This window comes from Nasonia vitripennis (genome assembly GCF_009193385.2).
Source record: "Nasonia vitripennis strain AsymCx chromosome 3 unlocalized genomic scaffold, Nvit_psr_1.1 chr3_random0011, whole genome shotgun sequence".
Taxonomy (NCBI): domain Eukaryota; kingdom Metazoa; phylum Arthropoda; class Insecta; order Hymenoptera; family Pteromalidae; genus Nasonia; species Nasonia vitripennis.
In genome coordinates, this window is record NW_022279631.1 from 413,767 (window position 1) to 438,323 (window position 24,557).

The window sequence follows — 24,557 nt, forward strand, 5'->3', positions numbered from 1 at the left end:
TGTTCACATGTGTTCCTAACCAACCTAACCATCAAAATAACGGGCTATTCATTAGATAGGTCGCTCGCGCAATTTTCGAGAAAACGATTTTTACATTTTAGCTCTTTACTTGAAAACTGCTTGACGAATCGTTTAAAATTTTGGCAGCAGATATTTTTTTTATGGTGAATCACCAAATAAAATTTTGAAGCATTTGACTACATTGTTTTGGAGATATAAGGATTAAAAAATGTTCAAAAAAATATTCCAACCTTGATATCATACGAACCATAGGGGTTTGAAAGCTGTGCAATGAACTTAGCCAAAACACATAAAACATCTACTATTTCCCGAAATCTTAAGTAAAATAAGGCCTTTTTGCGTCCGTAATCGAGGCACAAAAAAAACTCATTTTTTTAGTTTTCGATTTATTACTGAAAAAATAAATGTGTGTAAGTGGTCAAATTAATTGAAATTTTAGTAGGATATAGTTTGAAACGTGACCCATCATCATAATTTTTTTTCGAGGTTATGATGTTTAGTTTTAGAGATATGAATTAAAAAAAAAAATCACATTTTATATTTTCACGAGGTTATGATGTTTAGTTTTAGAGATATGAATTTAAAAAAAAAATCACCTTTTTTATTTTATCTGCCGACTCAAGCAATCAATTCCGAGGACCAAACGAGGAAAAGTAGGTAATTTTATTCTCTTTCAAATGCATTATAGCTGAATTGTTTATAACAATGAAATGATTGAAAACAATGCAAAATAGTGTTTTTCGAAAATCGAAAAATGGTCATAAAAAAAATAGTTGAGAAAATAAAAAATAACTGTTTTTCCCGAATTTAGAATCTAAAAATATATATGCATGTCAAATTTAATTGATATTGACGAAGTAGTTACATAAATATTACGGTATACATACACACACACACACTCACACCCACGGACATTTTCTAAAAACACTTGATTCAAACTTCTAACACACCAAAAAGTATTTTCTAGAAGTTTTGGCGAAACTCAAAATTTTACTATTACAAAGCTTCCTCTAGGAGGAAGCAAAACTGTTGTCTTCACTTATTAATAGTTAATGTCTGTTTTGTTTATTTTTTATATTTATTTTCTAAATTGTACCAGAGATATTATATATAACCAGAAATATTATGGTTAAAAATTTTTTGACCCAAAAATTATAAGGCCCAAAATTTTATCCGCCTCATTGATTATGTCCAGGTGTCAGGGTAACTTGTAATGTTAAGTTATTGAGAAAAGATGTGAATGGCTTCACGGCACACAGGTACATTAAGCACTTTAATATAATAGTAGAAGTAGATAGTAGAAGTAAGTGTAATAATACATACTTTCACACTTAAAATATTTCCTTTTATTAAAATAAGAATTTTATAAGTTTATGTACACGAATAAAATATGCAGAAAGTTACACTTACAATAAGACCACTCCATAAACAAGTATGTACCATGAACAAAATGAAAGGGGCATAGCAAGTAACGTAGTAAATATCCTGAGAGTTATTTGTAATTGATCAATATATTACTTAAGTGTAAATTATCAATCATTCGACTCACCCCTTAATTGAACATAATGATTTTTTAGTTTTTCATATTACCCTGGTAGAAATGAGTCTAAGAACAGGCTAGTAACTGGACAGTTCTTAGGATTTAACCTAGTTACTACCTAATAAATGGCCAGTTCTTAGAGTCTTAGGGTCATTTCTACCAGGATATAAATAAGATGGTTCTAAACTTGACTTTTTTTAGTTGATCTCAGTTGTTTTTCGATCTGTAATTTCACTGTAAACAAAATTATTGACATGTATTAGAGATACCAATACTAATTATATATGACTGTCAGCATAGGTATACCTTCACTATATATATATATATATATATATATATATATATATATATATATATATATATTTAATATAGTAATTTTTACGCTTGTTATTATTATTAGTTACTTTTTATTAATAATCATTAATAGTATATTAAGTCACAAGGGCGTAATATTATATTGTGTACTAAGGGCGTAAAGTGGACATTTTTAGGCCGAGTGTGGAGTTTGCAGTACGAGTCAAGGCGAGTTAGCCCGAGCCGAAGAGCGAGTAGTGCAACCACACGAGGCCAAAAAGCCCGCATAGCCCTTGGTGCACACCATATTTTCTGTAACGCATGTACTGATTTTCGCGTTTCAAACTGCACTTGTTGAATTTCACACGAGTTTAGAAGATTTGGCAATGAATTGAGTAGCGGGCGCAAAAGTACTTTTGCGCCTAGTGCTGCATTTTTTCACCCGCTGGTCGGAAAACCACTACTTTTGTCCCCAATTTCAGGTAAAAAAAACGCGGAAATCGTGCATGTGTTACATAAATGTACTTGTTTGCAGGAGTCAATTGCGACGAGTGCGTGAATGGCAACTTTACACACCCCGGCTGAAAATTATCATATGCGAGCTCAGATGAGTACTGATATGAAAATCATATGAGTACTCACATGAGAATAATCATATCATGCTTTTGACCGTATCCTCATATGAGAGTCATATGATAGACATAGGATATATCGCGAATTCTCATAAAAATAATCATACTACGAATTTCATCGCTCTCTGATATTTATTACATATTTTTCCTTATACTGGTAATTTGTAAGTTGTTTAAAGAATTTATTTTTACATAAATATAACAATCCGGTCTTGTAAAAATTTGAACTCGGAACCTGAAGATTATGAATCAAGTGTTTTACCACTGAGCCATTGTGATCTTTGATGTCGATTATTGTAGTAGAATCAAATTGTCATTATAACTTACACGTCCTTGTATACTTTATTTATTATTAATCAATTACATTTAAGTACTTATATGATTGTCATATCAGTATTCATATGAGCTCTCATATGATAATTTGAATGAAAAATCTTTTGCATATTGCTGACTATGCACAAAAAATTTACTCACTGCTTTCCGTGCGAAAAATAAGTTGCAAGCAGTGCGTAAAATCTTCTTGCACATGAAAGCGGTGTGTAGAGTTTTTTCTGATCGGGTAGCTGTATGTACAAAAATTATTTTGCACCACTAAGTGGCGACGAGTGTGTAAGTTGTGGTCACGCACGAGTCTGCAGAGACGAGTGCAAATACGTTACGCCCGTGTGCCTTACGTTATTTTTGCAATTGCTGTGCGTAAAATTCTTCCAGCTTTAGGCGAAAGTTAAAATCGCTCGTAGCTGTACAATACAATCACATTTTGTCTCATTGATCTGATGACATATTTTCAACACGTACAACCTGCAATTATACAAATTTTATATATCAGATTTTTATTTGATTTATTTGTTTATTATTCTGTAAAAATTTGATATAAAAATGTGAGTCATCTTTCGAATATTTGTTTATGTCTAATTTGCTACTGATTCACTGGAAGTTGCATCTTCTTCGCCATCTTTTTCTCTTAGTTTTTTACTTGATCGGACTTCCATCCACCCAGCCTTTTTAAAGCAGTCATTGAAGCACCATCATCTGCTAATAAAGTAGCCGAAATACGCCTTAAGGCGTGGCCAGTGTAACATTCTGGTTAAGGTAGTCCGAGCCATTTTGCAATCAGTGAGGGAGTTTTACCCATTTTGTTTACTCTAATAACCTGACATTATTATTTCAAATGTGAATCCAGAAAGTTGTCACGTAACATCCTCCCCCCCCTTGAGAACGTTTCTGATCCCCGAGAAACAACTGACGCCGTTATTTTTGGGTACGTGGTCCCGTAAGTGGAAAAGAAAAAAAAAACTTATGTTCGATGTGGTTAAGTGAAAGAGAAAAAGAAATTTTGTCAGAATGATTCGATTTATTCGGAGGGGCAAATGGGCTTTAATTTACTTTTTATTGTTATTGCAATTTTTTTTTTATTATTATTTGTTCTGGTCTCCAATCAATTGTGCTGTTTCTCTTCCCTTTTAAGTAATGTCGTTAATACCTTGTGAGTTATCGTTCAGGACATGATCTATATGTGTTTTATCATGTGTTGATGCTTTCGCTCATGGTTCTTTAATGCGTCTAGCCTATGATTGTTTTGCTTGGCATACACACCTAGTCACTATTCTTTCTTGCTCTTATGCGTCGGATTTCTCAAAATATTGAACGTAACCGTATGACAAACGTCCCTTTTTGTCTCGTATGGTCTCATAATATACCATCTTTCCAAACTCCGCAAAGTGCTGGAAAAAGGCCTCATCCTTTTCTTTATCGATGCTTTGCCAGGGTAAAATGCAAAATAACCTATCTTTACTCATTTCTCTTGCTTGTTGCGTGTTGATTACGACTCGTACTTCGCGTTGGACCGAAGGATTTCTTTTTGCTGGAGTAGGAATGTTCTCATTGGGTAGCAACCTTCTTATCGGTATTGGTACTGTTCTAGCCAGTCTTCTGAACTTGTTTTCTCTTATTAGTATGGTCTTTAACTCATTTGCACGTATAGCCTCCATTACTGTATCGTAAGTTATAGTAATCTTTTTGCTTCCGGGGTCTGCTCTGTGTTTTTCGGTAAAAATACACCGTGATTTCCCAACTTGTTCAAATTCTCGCACAACGGTCCAGTCTGGCACCTGCATGTCGTAGAATATTGATACGCTTGTAGCTGCCGTCGTCATCTTGCTATTTTCTGTAAAGATAGCTTTTTTTGGTATTAGGGGATGTACTATTAAAGCTTGGTTCATATACAGGGGTGTGTTAATAATCGCATTCCGCTTCATTTTGAAATTGGGTTTCTATTATGGATGATTTGGATTTACTTAATTTATTGAAGAAGTACTAGGGGTCTCTGTTCGGTTTGTTTCCATTATGGGGTTATCGCGATTGGGTTCGTTAGTTTGAGGTATTTTATGTTTGCTTATTTAATTTTGGGCAGGGTATCATCATTCCGTATTTCATTCCCATTATTAATGCTATGATGCCAGCTATCATAACCAGTTGGAAGGTTAGACCGCTATACAGGAGGGTGTTTGTTTTATATTCGCGTCTTTTATGTTCTTTTAATTCACTTAATTTTTCTATCATTTGTGTTAAGGGTTTGGCTTGGTTAAAGTCAGATTTAGGACCTATTATCTCAATGCTTTGGGGTGCATCGTGACCAGGGTTCTGGTCTTTTTCGTTGAGATTGGGATACATGTCATGTATCTTTAGATCAATTTCAGGTTTATACAAATATGTAGTTCGACTGGATTTGGTTTCCTGTCCAAATATCACGCTATCGGTGGTTCTCCCGACGCACGTTGGTGGGAGTCGTATTATTCCGGCCTTCTCCAATTTTATTTTTGTGTCTCTTTGACTTGTGCACGAAATTCGCATTTGTTCTGGTTTGACAGCTGAATATAACCAGGATTGATCATTTTCTAAATATTTCAATTTGGTTTTTGCACTGGTTCCATATCTTATGTCACAGGTTTTTAGTATTTCTGGGTTGGGGTTTAATAGCATTGCTACTTCGCAGTCCTTTGATGTAGGTGTGCTCTCAAATCTACCAAGTATTGGACAAATGAGGGCATAGTGTGTCGTTGTGCATTTGATTGTGGGTGCCAGGATTCGGGTCCAATGGGTCCATTTGATATGGGGATTGACTTTAGGCCGTTATTATTATATTTAAAATTATGAGCAAAAGTTTGTTTAATTTATTCATCCTGCAAATTTTGAGTTAATGGGAGTTTATACGAATTTTATGAATGTTTTATTTGAAATTTATTTATGTTTATATGTTATTAATGAATCAGAATTTGTATCAGGGTCGTCCTCTACATGTTTTAATTTATCTATATGCTTTCAAATTCTTTTACCATTAAATTTCCTAACCTTTTTGTCGTAAACTTGTTTCGATTTATATTTGTTTTCAATTTGTTTTTCCCCCGCTAAGAGTTTCATTTCATCGAGTCGTAATATGAGATCTCCAATGTACGTGTTATAGGTTCTTAACTTTTCATCAGAGGGTATTTTGATGGGGAAACGGACTATTCTACCATAGACTAATTTGAAAGGGGTGAAGTTAGTTGCTGAATGGACGCTAGTATTGTACGTAAATGTCACGAAGGGTGCTAATTTGTCCCAACCATCGTATTTTTCAGAATAAATTCTGATAAACTCGAGGAGGGGCGCATGGCTTCTTTCGAGAGAACCATTGGTTTGGGGTCTATAGCCAGAAGTGGTCAAGCGATTTATTTTGAATAAGTTTAGCATGCATTGAACTATGTTAGATAGGAAACTTGTCCCTCGATCGGATAAAATTGCTCTGGGTGCTCCGAATTGACAAATAAGGTGTCTGACTAATGCGCCTGCTATTGTAGTTGGCGTTCAAATTTTTAATAGATGTTGCAATGAGATATTTGGTCAAATTACATTGCATTGTTAGCAAATGGCAATTCCCGCTGGGCGTCATTCTGAGTTTGCCCACTGTATCTATTGATACTTTGTCGATTGCTTCAATAGGAGTATCGGTGATTAGCATGGGCTCTCTTGTTTTGAATCGTTCTATCTTCTTCTCCTGGCAGCTTTTGCATCTTCTGATGTAGTTTAAAATGTCATTCCTCATTCCGGGCCAATAATATTTTTCTCTTATTTTCTGGTACGTTTGATTTATACCTTTTTGTCCACCTGTTAGACTGTCGTGTAGATTTGCTATGATCTGCTTTCTCTCGTTTTCCCTGGGTAACTGGACTTTCCCGTAGCAGATCGTTATTTTCATTGTCGAATTGGAGAAAATTCTCATGAGCATTTCACTAATTAGACCAGGCTCCAAATCATCGGCGAGGTCTCCTCTTCTTGAAATTCTGAAACTTCTTATATCTCTGTTGACCATTATCTGTTTGAGGTTCATGAGTGCGTTGTTTAAATCTTCAATTCTTATGGTGTTAAAGTATTTTTCTTTTAACTCCACAGAAAACACATTGTATTTCTTGTAGGGCGTGACCAGTATTTGACCAATTTTCGGTTTCTTGTTTTTCAGATTGAATGGTTCTATCGCTCCGATTTCCTTGAATAATTTTGATATTGAGCTGTTGCATTCACAGTCCTTTGATATGAAATGAACTATGTTATCCCTTTTATAGTTCAGGCACTCTCTTACAGTTTTAACATTATCTTTTATTGGTATACAATGCATGCTCTTTCCAACTGTCAATCCATAATTTGTCCTGAGACTTGTTGTTGTTGTGCCATATCTTTTGTTGACGGGTAACAATTCTGCCGTGATGGGCCAAGGGAAAGGCATTATTGTTTCGGGCGATTCGAATACCTAATATTCACTTCTGATTATTCATTGTCTTTGATTTCTGTTAGGATACCTTTATTCTCCTCTTAGTGCGTTTAGTACTGTTTGCTATAGGTTGAGAACCTATTTATTTTGGAGGTATCAGATATTCTGCCTTCTTCCGGTATAATTATAACATCGCTGCTCAAGTCTGATTCATGATCTGAGAGAGAGTCACGATCATTGTCCATTCTCTTTTGCAATTTTGCCTGTGTACGATCTATTATCTCTTTTACCTTTTCTCCTAGGACTTGGTCCATATGTTCAGTACCATAATGCGGGTTGAGTTCGTGCATTCTAAAACGCATTGTTCAGTGATTTCTTCTCCTTCTGAGAGACACAATGGTAAATCGGTAACCGAGTCGTGTTCTGAATCCACTTCGTCCTTCTCTGGCATTATGCTCTTTTCTTGATATCTCTTTAGACTTTCCTCAAACTTCTTGCTTGCTTCTTCCACTTCTTCCTTGCTTAAAGTGGTCCTTATGGAACTTTCTCTTACGGAGTCATCATCGGTCTTTGCTTCTGTGTTTGAAGGTTCTTCTGCACTCACTAGCACTTCGATATTACTGATTGTCCTATTTTGACTGTCAGTCGATGAGGTGTCTCCATCTGAGTCGGAGTCTTCTGATTGGTAATTATCAATTCTTAATCCACTGTACCTTGGGTCGGGCAGTGATAGTCTTTCGGTTTCACTCCCTGCTAATGCTGTGGATGATAGCCATGACCTGCGTGATGGAGAGAGTTTTCTATTGGTGGATGCCTCAGAATCGGTATCACTTTGGATATCCTTGCTGCTTTCTTATTCGCTAGTTGCAATGGTCTCTGATGTAGGTTCGGTCACTTTCAACAAAGGTTTGTCCATGGGTTTATTTATTTTGGCAGACTTCACTGTCTTGGGCACGTTTGGTATTGCTCCTTGTTTGATGTAGGTAGCTATTGGACTTTCTACCTTTGCTGTTCTCCTCGCGTCCTTTGCGCAATCACGTTGTGATCCAATTTTGGTGCATTCTTGTTTGTTTTCGCTCCTACTGGTCTCCCTCTTTCTCTTGGTGCCGTAGTTCTTTCAGATGCTGAGTGAGCTCTGTTTCGGAAGGTTGTTCTATCTGTTGAAGCATTACTTTTGGTTTTATTCTCGTTCTGCTTTGTCTTTTCATCTATAATCATGACCTTTATTTTTGGCAGATTTTCATTTATTTCCTTTTCGGTCATTTCTGGAGGATTTCTCGATAAGGCATCAGCATTCTTGTTCAGTTTGCCTGGTTTATATTTAAAAGTGTACTCGTACCCGATGAATCTAAACATCCACCTCATTAATCTTTATCCAGGGTCCTTTCTAGTGTGCATCCAATTTAATGGTTCGTGATCACTGACCAAGGTAAATTTGCGACATAATAAATATGGTCTGAATTGATGTTGCGCATATAATACAGCTATACACTCCTTTTCTGTAGTGGAGTAGTTTCTTTCCGTTTTGTTTAATGCTCTCGATATCGGTGAATTGCAAGTTGAATTGGATTCTCTTATGATTTTGTCTCTTTGTTTTTTGCCTACACTGTCTCTCACAACTTGCTTATGCTGTGGCGGGTGTCTATATTGCTTCGTGTTTATAGGCACATCGTTCTCTAAATGAATGCGGTGCTGAATCATATTAGTACATCGTAGTCTGTCACCTGGTAGTAAGAATCTATCTAAATAGTCTTCGATTATTCGGTCCACTATATCTAGTTCTTCTCGATTGAGATGACTTCTCCTTATGGCTTCTTTCACCTTTTCCAATCGTTTGATTCTATCTATTATTGCATCTTCATCAAACTCACTGTCTGTTTCGTGCAGGAAATCGGGTCCTGTGTCGAAAGGTATTAGTTCTTTTGGATCCACTTCTATCGTCACGTCTTGCTCACTGGTGTTGATAGCCATTATCTTGCAAGTGTTGTTCACGTTTATCACTACTCCTTCGCCCACGAAGAGATTTTCGTTCCCCACATTAATTCTTGGTATATATCCCTCTTCCAGGTTGCTTTTGATTAAGTTGATTTGTATTGATTGTCTGCTCCTCGCTTTTATTGTATGTGTCACCTTCCCTGGGGCTTGTTCTGTCTCTCCGATGATTGTTGGTTCTGTTACCTCATTTTCCTTTTCACTTGCAGGTTCTACCTTTAGTATATCGTTGGCTTGTTTGCATTTATATCCTTTTCTTACATTCTTTGGATTATGTTCTTCTTCGTGTCCTATGAACGGTATTGGGTGCATCACATCTCCGCTTATCATTAGTGCATTTTTGTAATAAGATATCACAGCCTCTTCTTTCTTTAGATAATTGCGCCCTAACATCCCATCAAATGGAATTGGAAAGTCATCCGACACTATTTGGAATTTTACTGGGGTACCTTTTATATCTAAATATATTGATGCGTACGTCTTCACAGTCTGGTTCGTGACTCCGCCTAGTTCTCTAGCGTCAGCAGTGCAGATGGGCATGACATCGTCCAATACATTTGCTTTAATTAAATTCACTGGGCTCCGTTGTCAATCATGAATTCCACCCATGGTTTAGTGGTTCCAACTGGTATTCTCTTGAGCCCGAGGGGCGGTATCCCGCATCAGCCCAATTTCGCCGCCACGCCAGGACGACCCGAGTTCGGGACGTCACGCTCTTGTTACCGGAGCCGAAGCGACCGCGAAGATTCGCTGGAAGAGCCCCTACACCAGGCCCTAGAAAGCGGGCACTTAACAAAGTGGCAACCCCCGGTGGGAGATCTTATGAGTTTGTTTGCATAAAATTTTGAAAATATTTCTTCGATCATCATTTAATTGAACGTTTTTTCAAAAATAAATTTGCAATATACGATTTTTTCACTCTTATCAATGTTATGGAAATCAATTTTGTTTGGCATAGGCAAACCAAATGATTCACACGATTTATCCTCTGTTTCAAATATTTTATTAATATGTAAATGCAAGATTTTCTTTGTTTTTAGTAAAATACTCTGTAAAACTATTTTTGTCTTTATTCCATATATCATCACCTTAAATATTTTCTGAAAGTAAAATCCATGCATAAAACTGTCTTAACTGAATTGGTAACATAACAGTGCTTGCTTCTTCGAAAATATCCATAATTTGAGAATCATGTTATAGCAGTGTCTTTATATGTACTGTAATTTATGTTTTCGTGTATTTTTAAATCTTCAAATAAGGTTACACCTTTTATTTTATTTAATAATTCTTTTAAACAAAATCGTTTGTGATCTTTAGGTGAAACTACATTTAATCTACCAACTGTAATATTTTTCTTTACATTTTTTCTTTTTTGCCATATTTTTTTTTGTCTTTTTAAATATATAATGTTCTGGAATATTTACGTACATTAAAGATTTTGCAAAATTATCAATTTTATTTAATTCAAACCAAGCTGTTAATGGCGTTTACCACCTGTTGATTGCACTTTTAATTTCACTCATTTCAAATATCTTATAATTTTTGTATTTTTCATGTACAGGCATATTTTCAACTTTATGATTTCTTATACAAATCGGAAATTTTTTGAATCACCAAGCTGCTTACATTGGTCTAAGATATCTACCATCAAGATAATTTGTAAGTTTTTCTTGATTACAAACTTGAAAAGCACACATAATTAAATATATTATTTGAAATAAAAAGTTAGAAAACTATAGAAGACAATTTGCTAAACTTACAGTGGCGGTACGGTTTTATTATTCAAAATATAACTGTAAAATTGTTCAACAATTTCTGATTTATCTTAACAAGAAGAAAGTTTTATACGTAGCCTTACAATAAAATTAAGATTAAATTTCACATTATACTCTTAACTTTTTTTGTCAAATGTATTGAAAATAAATTTCAATACAATGTGGTTAGCAGTAAAATGATCAAAACAATGAAGTCGTATACTCATGTGACAATACATATGCCCTCACAACAGCTCGGCATAAGCCCAGCACATACACGCGCGCGAAGCGCGCACACACACATACAAACACGCATTGCGACGACCATCGAGGCGACAGGTGCCTCGCGCGAAGCATAGAAGTAGAATAGGAGAGAGAAAGGGGGGCAAAAGGAAAGCAGCGTGACAATAGCCGACGCTGACTAATAAACATGCAACAAGAGAGAACGAGATAGCAGAGCCGGATTCGCACAAAGCAATCCGAAGGACCCCGAATCGATCAAAGAAGGACTATCGATCAGCAGAGAGAAGCGCGACTCGCTCTCTCGACTCCCGATTCTGGTAGCGACCACACGTGTCCAGGAGCCACGGAAGCTGGCCAGCCGTCGGAGCCGCTCATCTCCAAGGGCGCGACTCCAGACCAGACCATCAGGCCGAGGGCCACGACATAGTGCCCAGGCTAAGGCAACCCAGTGCTTGCAGCTCTCACCGACGCCACGAAAAGGAGTTCATGGAGGCAATGAGACGTTCATCGACAAACCCGTGAGTCTGTCCTATGTCATCGAATAGCCCATCTATCTCTCTCCCTCGGTTAATTTGGCCCATGGCGGACTATGTGCAGAAAAGCACGAGCGAGTATATAGCTTAGTGTAGGGCCAAGGGCAAAGCCCGATTGTCGCGCATAGTGCGCCGGCGGATCTCGATGATCGTCTCGACGAACGACACACGATTGCACGTAGTGCACATTGTTATTTCGAGTGAATAAACTTTCTGAGGGCAGATAGAGCCCGAAGGTTCTCTTCGCATAAATTATTAGAGTGTCATTATTGTGCATGCTAAAACCCTTGCTTCCATTCATAAATAAGCCGAGCACATAAGGCTCTCCGCGATCCGTCGAGACGGAGATGCTGAGCAGCCGAGGCGAGTTCCTGGTAGTCACCCGACGATCCTTTTATTAACGCGGTAGCCTTAGCCGGTTAGCCCGCGTCAGTTCCTAAGCTCGATGGGACCCACTTATCTGATTTCGCCATGACAAGGCCACGATGTTACACTCATAACAAAGGTATCATTTTACGCGTAACAGATGATTGTCGGTAAAGCAGATTAACTATGACTGTTTATGATGGTCTTGACGTCGCAGGAGAACTAATGCATGAATGCTTCTGCCGCTGAGCAAAGCAAATACTTGCCGCGCAAATTTAAATAGTGTAAAATTTCGGCGCAAAAGTTTGAACAGTATAAAATTTTAGCGCGAAAGTTTGAATAGTGTAATTAAGTATAATAGGGATATACATAAAAATATATTAGTAATATTTTATTCAATAGACATTTTATTACTTTTATAGTATTTATTTGACTTTTATGAACTTTTATAGTATTTATTTGACCGTCAAAAACAATATGTCATTAGAAATAATTAAAGTTAATAATACGAATTAATAATTTTGAGTAAAATGTATATGTGAATAATAGTAGTATGTATACAATTCAGATAAAAAAGGAAAACATAAAAAACTATTCATTGTAAATGTTTTTTAAAATTTTTTTACATGATACATACATTAATTAATGAAGCGGGCAGTATTATTTATTGAATTATAATATTATTTATTGTAATACATAATATTTTGTTACTCTGTATCAATTATTCATAACACATTGTTATTGCTGTCCACTGGAACTATCACTAAAAATAATACAATGTGTTAATTAATAACAATTAACCATGAAAACCCTTGGGAGATTTTCCAATGGATTCCCACAGTGTTTGCAACTAAGCGTGTTTTTGGGCTCATCCTACGTCTCCCGATAGAATTTTAAAAATAAAAATTTCACAAAAATTTAAAATAGGGGATTGGCGAGCGAAGCAATCAGGGAGGCGTAGCCCCATTAGTATATATATAAATTTAGAAATAAACCATGTGTATAATATAAATTTTGAATTTATTAATGAGAACTAAGATGTATAATTCGTAAATGAACTACTGAAAAACAGTAAATTTAGTAAAATATTCATTCCCATATAGTAAAATTACAATTTTTTATTTTTTATTTTATTTATTTATCCAGAGTAAGTACAATAGATTGAAATACATCGATTATACAAAAACATTACATAAAAGTAATCCAGCAGAGGAAAATTTCCTGTTCGCCGGTCCGGAATACAAAATGACTTAATAAAATTAAATCTTAAAACTAAAATGTGTAGTTGCTCCGCCGTGTTTGAAATCCAGTAGTACAATCTACGAGAACAACCCAGCGTTACAAGTCTTCTTTCAAATCTTCTCTCATTCACCAATATCTCACTAGCATAGATCTTGCTGTCGTGAAACTCTAAGTTGACGCATTTCTGCTCCTTGCAAAGATGATTTTCTAGTAGACTTGAAAACCTTATCTTCCGTTGTTGTAATCCTAATAATCTGTTTCTTTTCTGTTTTGAGTTTCCACGTGTTTATAATCTAATTTGCTATATGCTCGATAGCTCTTTTATTTTCTGAAGTTAGGTTATTCATTTTCTTCCAATTGTAGTTAGATATTCGACGATAAGAGCGATTATGGTGTCGTATACACATGTTATTTGCGCATATGTATGTTCGTATGTTAAGCTTCAATTTATCAAATGGACTTCCAATGTAGGATATGCATATTCAATAATTTTCTTTGTTAGAGGTAGTGAAAATTCCTTATTATGTATATTTTTGCAGTTAGGTTGTAATGTTGTTCTAGACAACACTTCGAGTTAAAAAAGTAATTTATTCTTCGACAATCAATTTTTGTTGTTATGGACGAATTAGTTTTATTTTGCATTATACGCTGTTTTCTTTGATCCACTTTTTAATTTTAACCTTTCTGATGTTGTTGTTTGTTAAATCCTTAAGTTCTTTTGGTAATTTGTTGAAGGTTGTTAAAGCTTTTATATAGCTATTTTTTATGCTTATCTTTCTGCGACGTTTGGGAATTTGTATACTTTTGTGCCTAGTGGTTTTATCTGAATTTAAATAGTTATCCTGTAGTTCTATATAATGGTACATCAGTGATTCATATGTCAAAGTTTGTTCCAAATTAAGTGGTTGATTATCACTAAGAATTTATTCTTGTTTACTATTTTGAGTAGTTTGTTCTGTAGACTTTGAAGACATCCAATTGTGCTTGTATATGCACCACCCCAGGCTATGATGCCATAAGAGGTGATGCTATGAAACAGTGCATAATATAGCATTTTCAAATTCTCGGTAGACATAATTCTTGAAAGCTTGAAAAACAAAAAAGTTAAATATTTAGTTTTGTTATATATGTAGTTAATATGAATATCCCATTTCATGTTGCTGTCGAAAATAACGCCGAGATATTTAGCGTCATCAACTCGTTTTATTTTTTTACCATGAATATTTATGTTTAGATTTTTTGGGATACTAGTAGCGGTATTACCAAATTTTGTGTAGTAATTTTACAACTCAAAATATGTTCCATAATTTCCTACTCTGAGAATAGTAGCTCTACAAAACCTCTTTTTACCGGGTACATCATATTAATTCGACAATAAATAATAAGTTGCTTCAATAAGTTGTTACGAGTTAAGAGTGCAATGAAAAGTGCAATTAGACACCCGCGACGTGTATCAACACGTGACGAAGTAAATAATTTTAAATCATTTTAATAATTAATAAATTGAAATATAACAATAGCAGCGACCAATTTTATTTTTTGGTAACGCTAATATAACATCTACAATAGATAAAATGTTTTAAAAATTAATAAATCAAAATATCAATAAATAAAATAATTACAATTTAATTTTGATACAAATATGTGCTTTTAATGGTAGAATTTACTAAGCATTTAACAGATTTATTAATTAAATAAACTTTACTAAATTATATTATCTTTAACATTTACTTTTTTATAATAATTGTATTGACCATCAATTAGTTATCCTAAACATTCAAACAATATTAAATAAGTAAGCGTAGAAAACTTATAATAAACGCATATACTGTCGTCAATAATATTAATGCGGGCTTTTTTCAATATATTATCTAATTTTTCAATATATTCTGACATTAAGATTATTATGTATTAAGTATTAACATTTTATCCATTTTGTATATTTTAGACTCTTATTTCTTATTTATTTTAATTATGTACTACTCTTAACTTTAAACTATTTCATATTTGATATGATTCATTATACTTGATTATAATTACAACTATTAAATTTATATTTAACTCTAATTATATTTTAATAGATTAACAGTTAAATATATTTACCTAAATTTTTATTAAACTAATTTACTCATTGTTATATCGGAAGAATGACAGTTTCAACCCTGTTAAACGCAAAGTGTATTATTAATAAACTAATAAACTCGGATTAAATTCTTATTTTTTTTCTCGGTCTACATTCTCTCACACACACGCACACACACACAGACAATCAGACGAATTCAAAAATAAAATTTTCAGTTCCAGTAGACGATGTCTAGGTGTCAGAATCACCTTTCCAATGACGAGACATGGTCTATGATACAACACACTAAGTATACCACAAATGTACCAGAAGAAAATCTCCATTTTCAGTAGACAATGTCCAGGTGTCAAAATCACCTTCCGAATGACGAGACACGGTCTATGATACAACACACTACGTATACCACAAATGTACCAGAAGAAAATCTCCATTTTCAGTAGACAATGTCCAGTTGTCAAAATCACCTTCCGAATGACAAGACATGGGCTATGATACAACGCACTAAGTATACAACAACAAAACGTTGGACTTTCATGGAAGCAATTTAAAAAAATTTAGATGAGGGAGGAGGGGGAGTGAAGCTAAAGGATACAGGGCGGCACTGCCTAGTCAGCCGGAGGTGGAGCACCCTCCCACGAAACCAGAGGAAAAGAGCGTAAAGGGCAACACTGCCTACAACACTTTGACCCGATGGATTACTGGGGCAGCTAGCACCAGCAAAAACTCAAATAGTGACCTCGATGAGGCCTCAACTCTTAGGGACTCTCTGCAGAACCCAACAGACGTCACAGCGGGTGGAAGCTCTGGAGAACCTTCGGGAATCCGGTGCTATCTCAGGATTGGCAGGTCAGCATGGGAAAGGACCTGCAACAACTGTGGGCAGGGGCGAACACGCGCACTGCTGGTGTATCCAATACAGATCTTGCCGGAGGGGGGGGGGGGGCTCATAGAACCCTCAGACAGATCTAGTAACCGATGGGCTTTGATCTCTGAAGCTGCAACTGAAAATTTCGGGAGCGCAACGGACGAAAGAGGCCCGGAGGCGAAAACAAGAGAGGGAGGCGGGGCCGGGGGTTTCTGAAGCAAGGGATGCTACGAGTCCCAGCTCTGGATCTGTGCCTTCCTCTCTCCCACAGATCCTGGCGGCTGGGTCCACGGGCGCAGACGGGAGAGTTTCAGGCGTTAAACGACGCAAGGGCGCCGACTCGACTCCACCGGCGAATCGGACCGCCAGAAAACGGCCCAACGAGCAGCCTGGAATTATGACTGCCAGGATGGTGGATCCGCTCACGAGGACGATCGTCTGCAAGGGATATCCTTACGAGGAGCTAACGCATCAGCAGTTAGCACTTGTCAGCGAAGCGGTCCAGACAGAGATTAATAAGATCCCTAATAGACCGTGGCCCGAATTCAATGGCTCCTTCGTGAAAATGGGGTCCATCATCGTGGTAGCCAGCAACACCTTTTCGAGGGACTGGCTTGAGGAGATAATCCCCCGGCTAAGACTTTGGGAGGGCGCAAAGCCCCTCATAGTCGGGATAAGTGAGCTTAGGAAATCCCGAAGGGCCACTCTCCGCGTGCCTGGGAACAGGCTTAAGCCGGGAGTGGTTCTGAGCCGACTAAGCCTGGGCCGGATTTTAGTCAGGGTGGATGAGGGTTCCCGAGGCAGCGCGAACAGAGCAACACCGTCTCGTCCTAATCACCATGGCTAGTGACGGGATAATGTTTACACAGATAAACTTGCATCATAGCAAAGGCGTCTCGACCGCACTGGTCAGGCGCATGGCTAAAATGCACACAGGCATATGCCTAATACAATAACCTTGGCTAGTCGCGGGGGAGCTGGCCGGATCTTTAGAGACCCCACGTGCAGCATTCCCAGGACGTGTATACCTGTTAAAGGTTTTGATGCCCTGCTGCTGCCAGCTCGGCACAGCAGGGACCTTACGGCAATAAAGATTAGGCGGAGTGGCTAAAAGGGCCGATCTGTGACTGCCAGACCAGAGAGTCGAGTGGCGGGAGGTGTTCGCGTGAACACATGACTGCGTGTGTATAGCTATAGATCTAGAGGAGCGCGCACACTGCTTCGAGTCCCTTCGGTAGTCCTCGGGAAAGCGTCTTTGTTTTAGCGGGCCCGAGTTTTCGGCGGCGTTGAATGAGTAGAGCGTCAGTTCTCGGCGACAACTTGTGAGAGAAGGTCACACCAGGACCTGATCGTTAGGAGATTTCAATAAAGTCATAATATCTGATCAACAATGATTTCACAGTTTATTTTTGAACCTTAATATAAACCTTCTTATTAGTTATAGGGCATTTCAAGGCTCTCGACGACCTCTTTCACCTGCGACGACTCAAGGAAAACACGCAAGTATAAACTTTTGAGTGTTGTCACACACTTTATTTTCTTATATGATTTGAATGAGTCACACGGGTCGGCTTTAACATTAACAAGGTCTTTTGTCGTAGATTTTTGTCGATTAACACATTTTCATTAAAAATTTTTTAAGATTGTTCGTTCTCTGAGTTTAATAATAGAAGGTATTAATAATATGTTTAATCACAAGTCAAAAACAATTCGCTGAATCCATTTATGTAAAATCCTCTTTTTCTAAACCGACTATTGGACCAAATTGTTAAAAGTTTTGAGTGTGACTTTTGTTGTCAATCTCACTCTTTCATTCCTAATAACCTCTGATACCAATTTTGATTTTCTTTGTATAGAATGGAGCGAATACTTCTGGTCCTGAACAGTCAACCCTCATTCTTGCTGTGAAAATCGAATTTCAGCACCAAAGCACCTGCGTAATAAGAACGCTCTGGTACGACTCCAGCTGGTAAATGCCAATGATTTTTAATCTTCGTCGACCAGATTGAGGTATGTATATTATACTTATATTGGATTCGCTTGTGTTTTCTTTCCTTTTACATAAAAACTAACGGACTCTTCCCTCTAAAGTAACACAGCTTTACAAACTTGTTGTCAGCTGTATTATATAAATGTGTATATGTGCATGAGATATTTTTTTTATATTAAAATCATAAATATTTTAGTCATTATCATTTGGGGTCCATTTACAAGCAATGATTTCGTTCCTTTTTTGAAAATTGCAAAGTTGCTTTTGTCGAAATTTTTGAGAATTAAGATGCTTTTGACTAAAATGATTTTATTTTCAGCAAATTTTTGAAGATTTGAAAATTTCTCTTTTTGATATCTGGATCCTCAATAATTTTTCTTTTCGATTCGAATATTTTCCTAACACGTTTTTCTTCTCAACAGGCTGAACGAACATGAACAAAGCAACGATTGATTTCAAGTTTGGGAAAACCGAAGCTTGTAAGATGGCCGCCCCCTTAACTACCCACGCACACTGAACCACTACAAAGGCTCTGACGTCACGGCAGGACGCCAAGCTTCCAAGCGACGCTTTCGACGATTTCGTTAGCGACGAAATTCGACACCTGCCTTTGTTACGAGTATCTCGCGTGATTTTACTCTTAAAGACGTTTTTTAATCACTTCGCGTTCACTTATTTTATTTCACCATTTAATTTTCACGATTTTTCTAATTTTAAATTTGTTTGTTTTAGCGTCGCGGACACTGCATTCATGTTAATATTAGTATATTGTGGTCCAAAAGAAAAGAGAATCAAATTTGCTTTGAGATAGGCAAAATCTCGGTGGGACCTCCAATTTTTGTTCGGTGGAAACTTGAAGAGTTTCCCCCTCTACAGGTGTCCAGGGAGGAATCTGGTCTGGATCCGTATCCCTGCCTGCAAATGTCCTTTCTTTGCTTTTGGTAGTGGTTCAAATTAATACTTATAAATCTTACCTTGCGATTTTTACTTGAACGACTCACTGAATAGAAAGTTCTTCCGTCTAGAGTTTGATATTTTGGAATTTTGGGAATGAGTGACTTGGATGAATATATATTGACAAAATGTATGGTCCAATTCTATGTATATTTCCTTTTGAACAAACTCTTTACAATTCTACATGAAATTCTCAATTGAAATCTAATGATGAAAACTATTGTATTTGACTAATCGATCTAGATCTGTGAATTAAATCTGAATGAGGCGCTATAGGTCCGCCGGCTTCTGCACCCGATAACGGAGAGCGAGAGTAGCGTGGTTCGAGAGCGCTCGGAAGAGGTTTCGGACCTCCCACGCCATCGCCAGCTTACTTCCCCTTAGCCGCGTTACAGTGTCGGCGCTTGTTGCACTCATTAGGCCTTACGGGGCCTGGCAACTAGTTGCGCACCGAAACTGCAACGTAGCTCCGCACGAGCGACTCTAGCCGTTGGAGGGGAAGTTTTTTAGGTCAGCGAGATTCTTAGCCACTTGATACTTTTGTGGCCTTGAGTCTCGCTGTACCTTTATACGTGTAGAACTATCTCGATCCCACATTTGAAATTATTATTTCAAATGTGAATCCAGAAAGTTGTCACGTAACAATGTGTGAAACAATACTTACATATATAGCAACAGGATGTCTTGTGCCATATTATTTGTTTCGCGCACTGGTTGAATAATCTTGTGTTTCGCGCACAGAATACTAGCCCCAAAAACCGCGTTTCGCGCAAGGCGTGTTAAAAACATTTCGTAATATTTGATGCTATATTTGTTCAGCTCTGTAAATTTGAGCAACTTTGTATTACCGTCCCATTGTCCTAAATTTGTATGTACAAACTTAAAATGGACGATATTTTTCCAAAAAAAAAAACGATAATACGAATTCTCCGCGGTAAAAGTATAGGTAATTATATTTTCTTTAAGGTACATATCATCAGACAATATTTACTTATATTAACTTTCTCAATAACTTTATTAGAAAAAACTAAAATCTGAAAACTAAAAAATCTCTATAAACAAACGCGTTAACAAAATGTAAAAAAACGGACTGTTTTTCCATTATGCTACAGTAATAATAAAGAAAATAAGACTTTGTGGATTAAAATCCACTGATAAGTAAAAGCTGAGATATAGGCATCTATGAACGAACATACATCTGTCCATACGGATATTTTACAAAACCACTACATTTCTACTTGAAATGCATCAAAACACACTTCCTAAACGTTTTTACACAAACTCTAAAAATTACTATTACAAGGCTTACTTAAGTAGGAAACAAAATAAAAAAAAAACATGCATTACCGGAATGTAGTCTCTTATTTATCTCAACTTAAATGAAAGAAAAATTAATTAATGCTTAAATGTTTATAAAATATTTTGAAATATTTCTAAGAAAATGTATTATAATCTTATATTTTTACATTTCTAAAAATTGTTTTATGAATATTGTAAAATAATGCTGAGTAATGTGACTTGAAAAGTTTATAAAAATGTATCAAAATATTTTAACAATATATGTTGCCTCTACGAAATAAAAAAAGAATTGCGTAATATTTATAAAATATTCTAAAATCTTGAAAAGAAAATGTATCTTAATCTCGTAATTTAATATTTATTCAAAATATTTTACTAGCCTTTCTAAATATATCTAAAAATCATAAATTTAAAATGTTTTTAACATTTTTTATAATATTTTATTCCTATTTTTTTTTTGAACCAAATGAAAATGTTTCTTATAGGGCTTAAGAGCAGGCGAGCGTCCGGACAGTGCAATTAGGCAGTCCGAGGAAATAGTCATTAAGAGCGAGCGTAGGTATAGCGATTGGGATCGGTATACGGCGGGCAGCGGCCCAATCGTAAAATTTGTGCGTAGATAGGAAATTCAAATACTTTAACGACCTTGTTTGTCGAAAACTCGGCAACGAGACGATAATCGAGCGGCGCAAGTTTCTAAGTTTTGCGACGTAGATGCGAGGCTATATAGAACGTTACAAAATAAAAGTAGTTTAACAGTAGAAGCATTTGTTGTAAATAAAATATAAATTTAAATTCACATAAGGTATGGACAGTTGAAAACTATATTGTTGTAACTGTGCATATTTTATTTAGTTCAAAGATTATTAGTTTACCAGGAAGAGCTCGTGTTCGCGGCGTAAAAATAAATTTATACTCGCAAAGATTTTATGATTTGTTTTTAGTTTAAATAGATAGTTTTTAAAAATAATAACTAGGATAATATAGAAACAGAATTATGTTTAAATAATAATTAAATATTATAGTAAATTTCCCACTCATATAAATGATTTTTCACATAGTTTTGATTTTGATAATGTTAAAATTTTAGACAAAGAACAAAATAATTTCAAAAGATTAATATCTGAGAGTATATTTATTAATATTAACAAGAACAGTATTAATAAGCAAGAAGATTTTAACACGATTAGTAAACAATACAATAAACTAAATAAATATTTAAATAAACCAAATTCTATTACTGTATAACTTTTCTCTTTTTCGAATTTCCCTGGGTTGAGCATGGGCCGTCTATGTATGCGTGAATAAGTGAGCTCGGGTAACTTCGAGCATCTCCGCCGCACGGACTCTGTACATACTTGTGTTTCTTATGCCGCAGACTGATAACACTTACGACAAGAGAGACACGTTTGTCTCTTGTGATATTATTTATTTATTAATATGGTATGACCATTAAGTTTTTCGACTGCTGTGCAACGATTATATTAATGATTTCTATATTTTGTAAAAATATTTTTATACATTTATAATTTTTTCTGTTTTCATAAAGGCTTGAAGAGGTCCCCACCAGGGACGAAACGTTGCCGTTTATTTATGAATTTAAGTTAAAGAAAATTTTTTTTGAGAAACCAGGGTTATCCCACCACTTTTGTCCGTATAAAAACTTTATTCTAAATATTATAGTAAAGTTTTGAAATTTTAATATTAAATAATAAACAAATTTGACAATAGACATTAGATAATCACATTTGACAATAGTTATGATAGATATGAACAAATAATGTAAATTTATAAATAATTATAAAATAAAAATAGTAGAGTCGAAAACGGTACAGGTAGGGCCATCGGCAAGGCTAAGAGAGTAGTGTGGGAGGGACAAAGGAAGCGGAAGAGGACCAGAAGAGGCGGCAGCCAAGCGGAAAGATGCGACGCTATAGGTCGATGACCGATATAGAGGGCGCTGACGCAGACCCAAAGGGATGGGCATGTAGGAAAAATCGGATTGGAGAGGGAAAAGATGCGACGCGGGGGTGAAGCGAGGAAAAGCGTGCGGAGGAAAGTTAAGTCCTGTCGAGGAGTTCAGTCGAGGTGGCTGCTCCTAAATAACTTCAAATTTTAAGCCGTGGTGGCAAAAGCGTGCATTATAAAATATTTCTAAGTAAAAGAAAAATATATTATTAAAAAGAAAATATTTGAAGAGAAGTGTTTTATAATTATTTTTCGGAAATCTACCTATCAACATAAATATTAACAAATAACAAAGGAAGGAAGAAGTTTACAAACTTGTAAACTTTGAATTTGATTCAATCTACAATTGAAAAAGTAAGTAAGAGTTTTATAAGGGTAAATTTAAAAACGGTTGGGAATTTGATTAATGAGCAGGCTTTGAACGCTGCCACTCATTATCACAAATATTTTTGGGAGAACTTGTTTAGAAATTTGGAGGGTTGATTGGACTTCGCTTGTCGGAGGCCCTTTGACCTACAAACTAACTAAACCTGTTCATTAGAGTGAGAAAGGATATTTGTTTAAAACACTCGCGAATTTTTAAAATAAAATAAGGAAGGACTCCATCCCGAGTTCAGCGGAAGCTGACTCAAAACGAAGATTTTTTATATTGTGCGCCGAGTATCGGACGTAATAGATATTTTATAGCGATTTATGCAAATATTTTGATAAAATATTTGTGCAACATAATGAAATATTTTTCACAAAATATGCCCGAATCAAACGAAAATATATTTAAAAAAAATATTCCTAAAATATTTTTTAATATTTTCCTCACAAGATTTACAATCACATATTTTAAAAGATTTTATAAATTTGTGGGTCATATATTTTATGAAAATGGTATTTTACAGTTTTAAATTGTTTTAAAAATGTTTCTAAAACATTTTAAAATATATAAATTTTTTGAAATGTTAAGTGCTATTAGGGTATCCACTATCCACTGTCAGTTGATGTAATTCTTGATATGTACATGCTCCTGTGATTTCTATAATAAGTATAACCTGCAAACAAACAAATTTTATTCATTTAATTTTTATTTATTATTAATTACCAATCAGAATAATTGATTATTACACTGCAATAATTTTAAATGTTATAAAAATTAGATAAATAATTTAGTCTGTGATAACATCTGTGATAGTTCATATTCTACATTTATGATATTTCTTAAACTGAGTAAATAATTGAGTCTATGATAATATAAGAGCCGCGATCGGCACTGTTGTCGTATCGTATACTTCGTATACTTGTACACGAAAAGAAGTAGGCATGCTAAGGGACGGTACGACTGTGCGTTTGGATGTTGATGCTTTTTTGCACGGTGTATTGGCGTACATGCACCGATATTTGTGCGCGCAGCGATATTCGGCGTGCGCGCATAAGAAAAAACGATGCGATCACGCCATATGACGAGTCTGTAGCTTACGTGTCGTCGCTCGCGCAGTTGCATCGCAGTTGCATCGATTACTTACTGTTGAATCCAACTTTATTATTTTTCAAGAAAGCTCTAAGTTTTTTATATTTACCGATGTCAATTTCATTCTTAACAGAAATCATCGCCTTTACTATAGAATATTTTGACCATAAAGTCGAAGCGCATACTTTCTTAGATAGATAATTCACTGAAATATGCCAAAAGCACAATTTCTTTAAATGAATTAGTTGTGGCGGTTGCTCCACCCGGACAGTTGGCGCCATCTCGCGGTCGCCGCAAACAATGCCTGAAGCCTCGGGACGTCTACTAGAGGGCTCTGTCTTCCGCAGGGTGCTTCCCGCCAGAGTCGAGCACGCCGCTCGCTCTCTTATCGCCAAGACCCCGACATGCGACGCATCTTACCTCACAGTATCCGCCACGTGATCTCAAGAAAAGACTCTGTAAATAATTAGTGTTTTAATAAACGTGAAACTCGAACTATAAGTGAGAAAGTGAGTAGAATTTCTTACCGCGAAATCCCAGACCTCGCTAAATTGGTGACCCCGACGTGATCGCGG

The 24,557-nt window shown here is 36.0% G+C and overlaps 2 protein-coding genes across 7 annotated transcripts in view; one reads left to right on the top strand and one right to left on the bottom strand.

Annotated features, from left to right (window-relative positions):
• LOC116416881 (glutamate receptor ionotropic, kainate 2) overlaps positions 1-24,557 on the top strand; it is a 416,816-nt gene that overhangs the window by 89,241 nt on the left and 303,018 nt on the right. The gene's annotated exons all lie outside the window — the stretch shown is intronic.
• Positions 7,533-8,599, bottom strand: LOC107981800. Its single transcript, XM_016988452.1, has 2 exons — positions 8,238-8,599; positions 7,533-8,013 (listed from the first exon to the last, which is right to left on the bottom strand). Exons 1-2 carry the CDS (start codon positions 8,597-8,599, stop codon positions 7,533-7,535), a joined length of 843 nt encoding a protein of 280 aa, XP_016843941.1.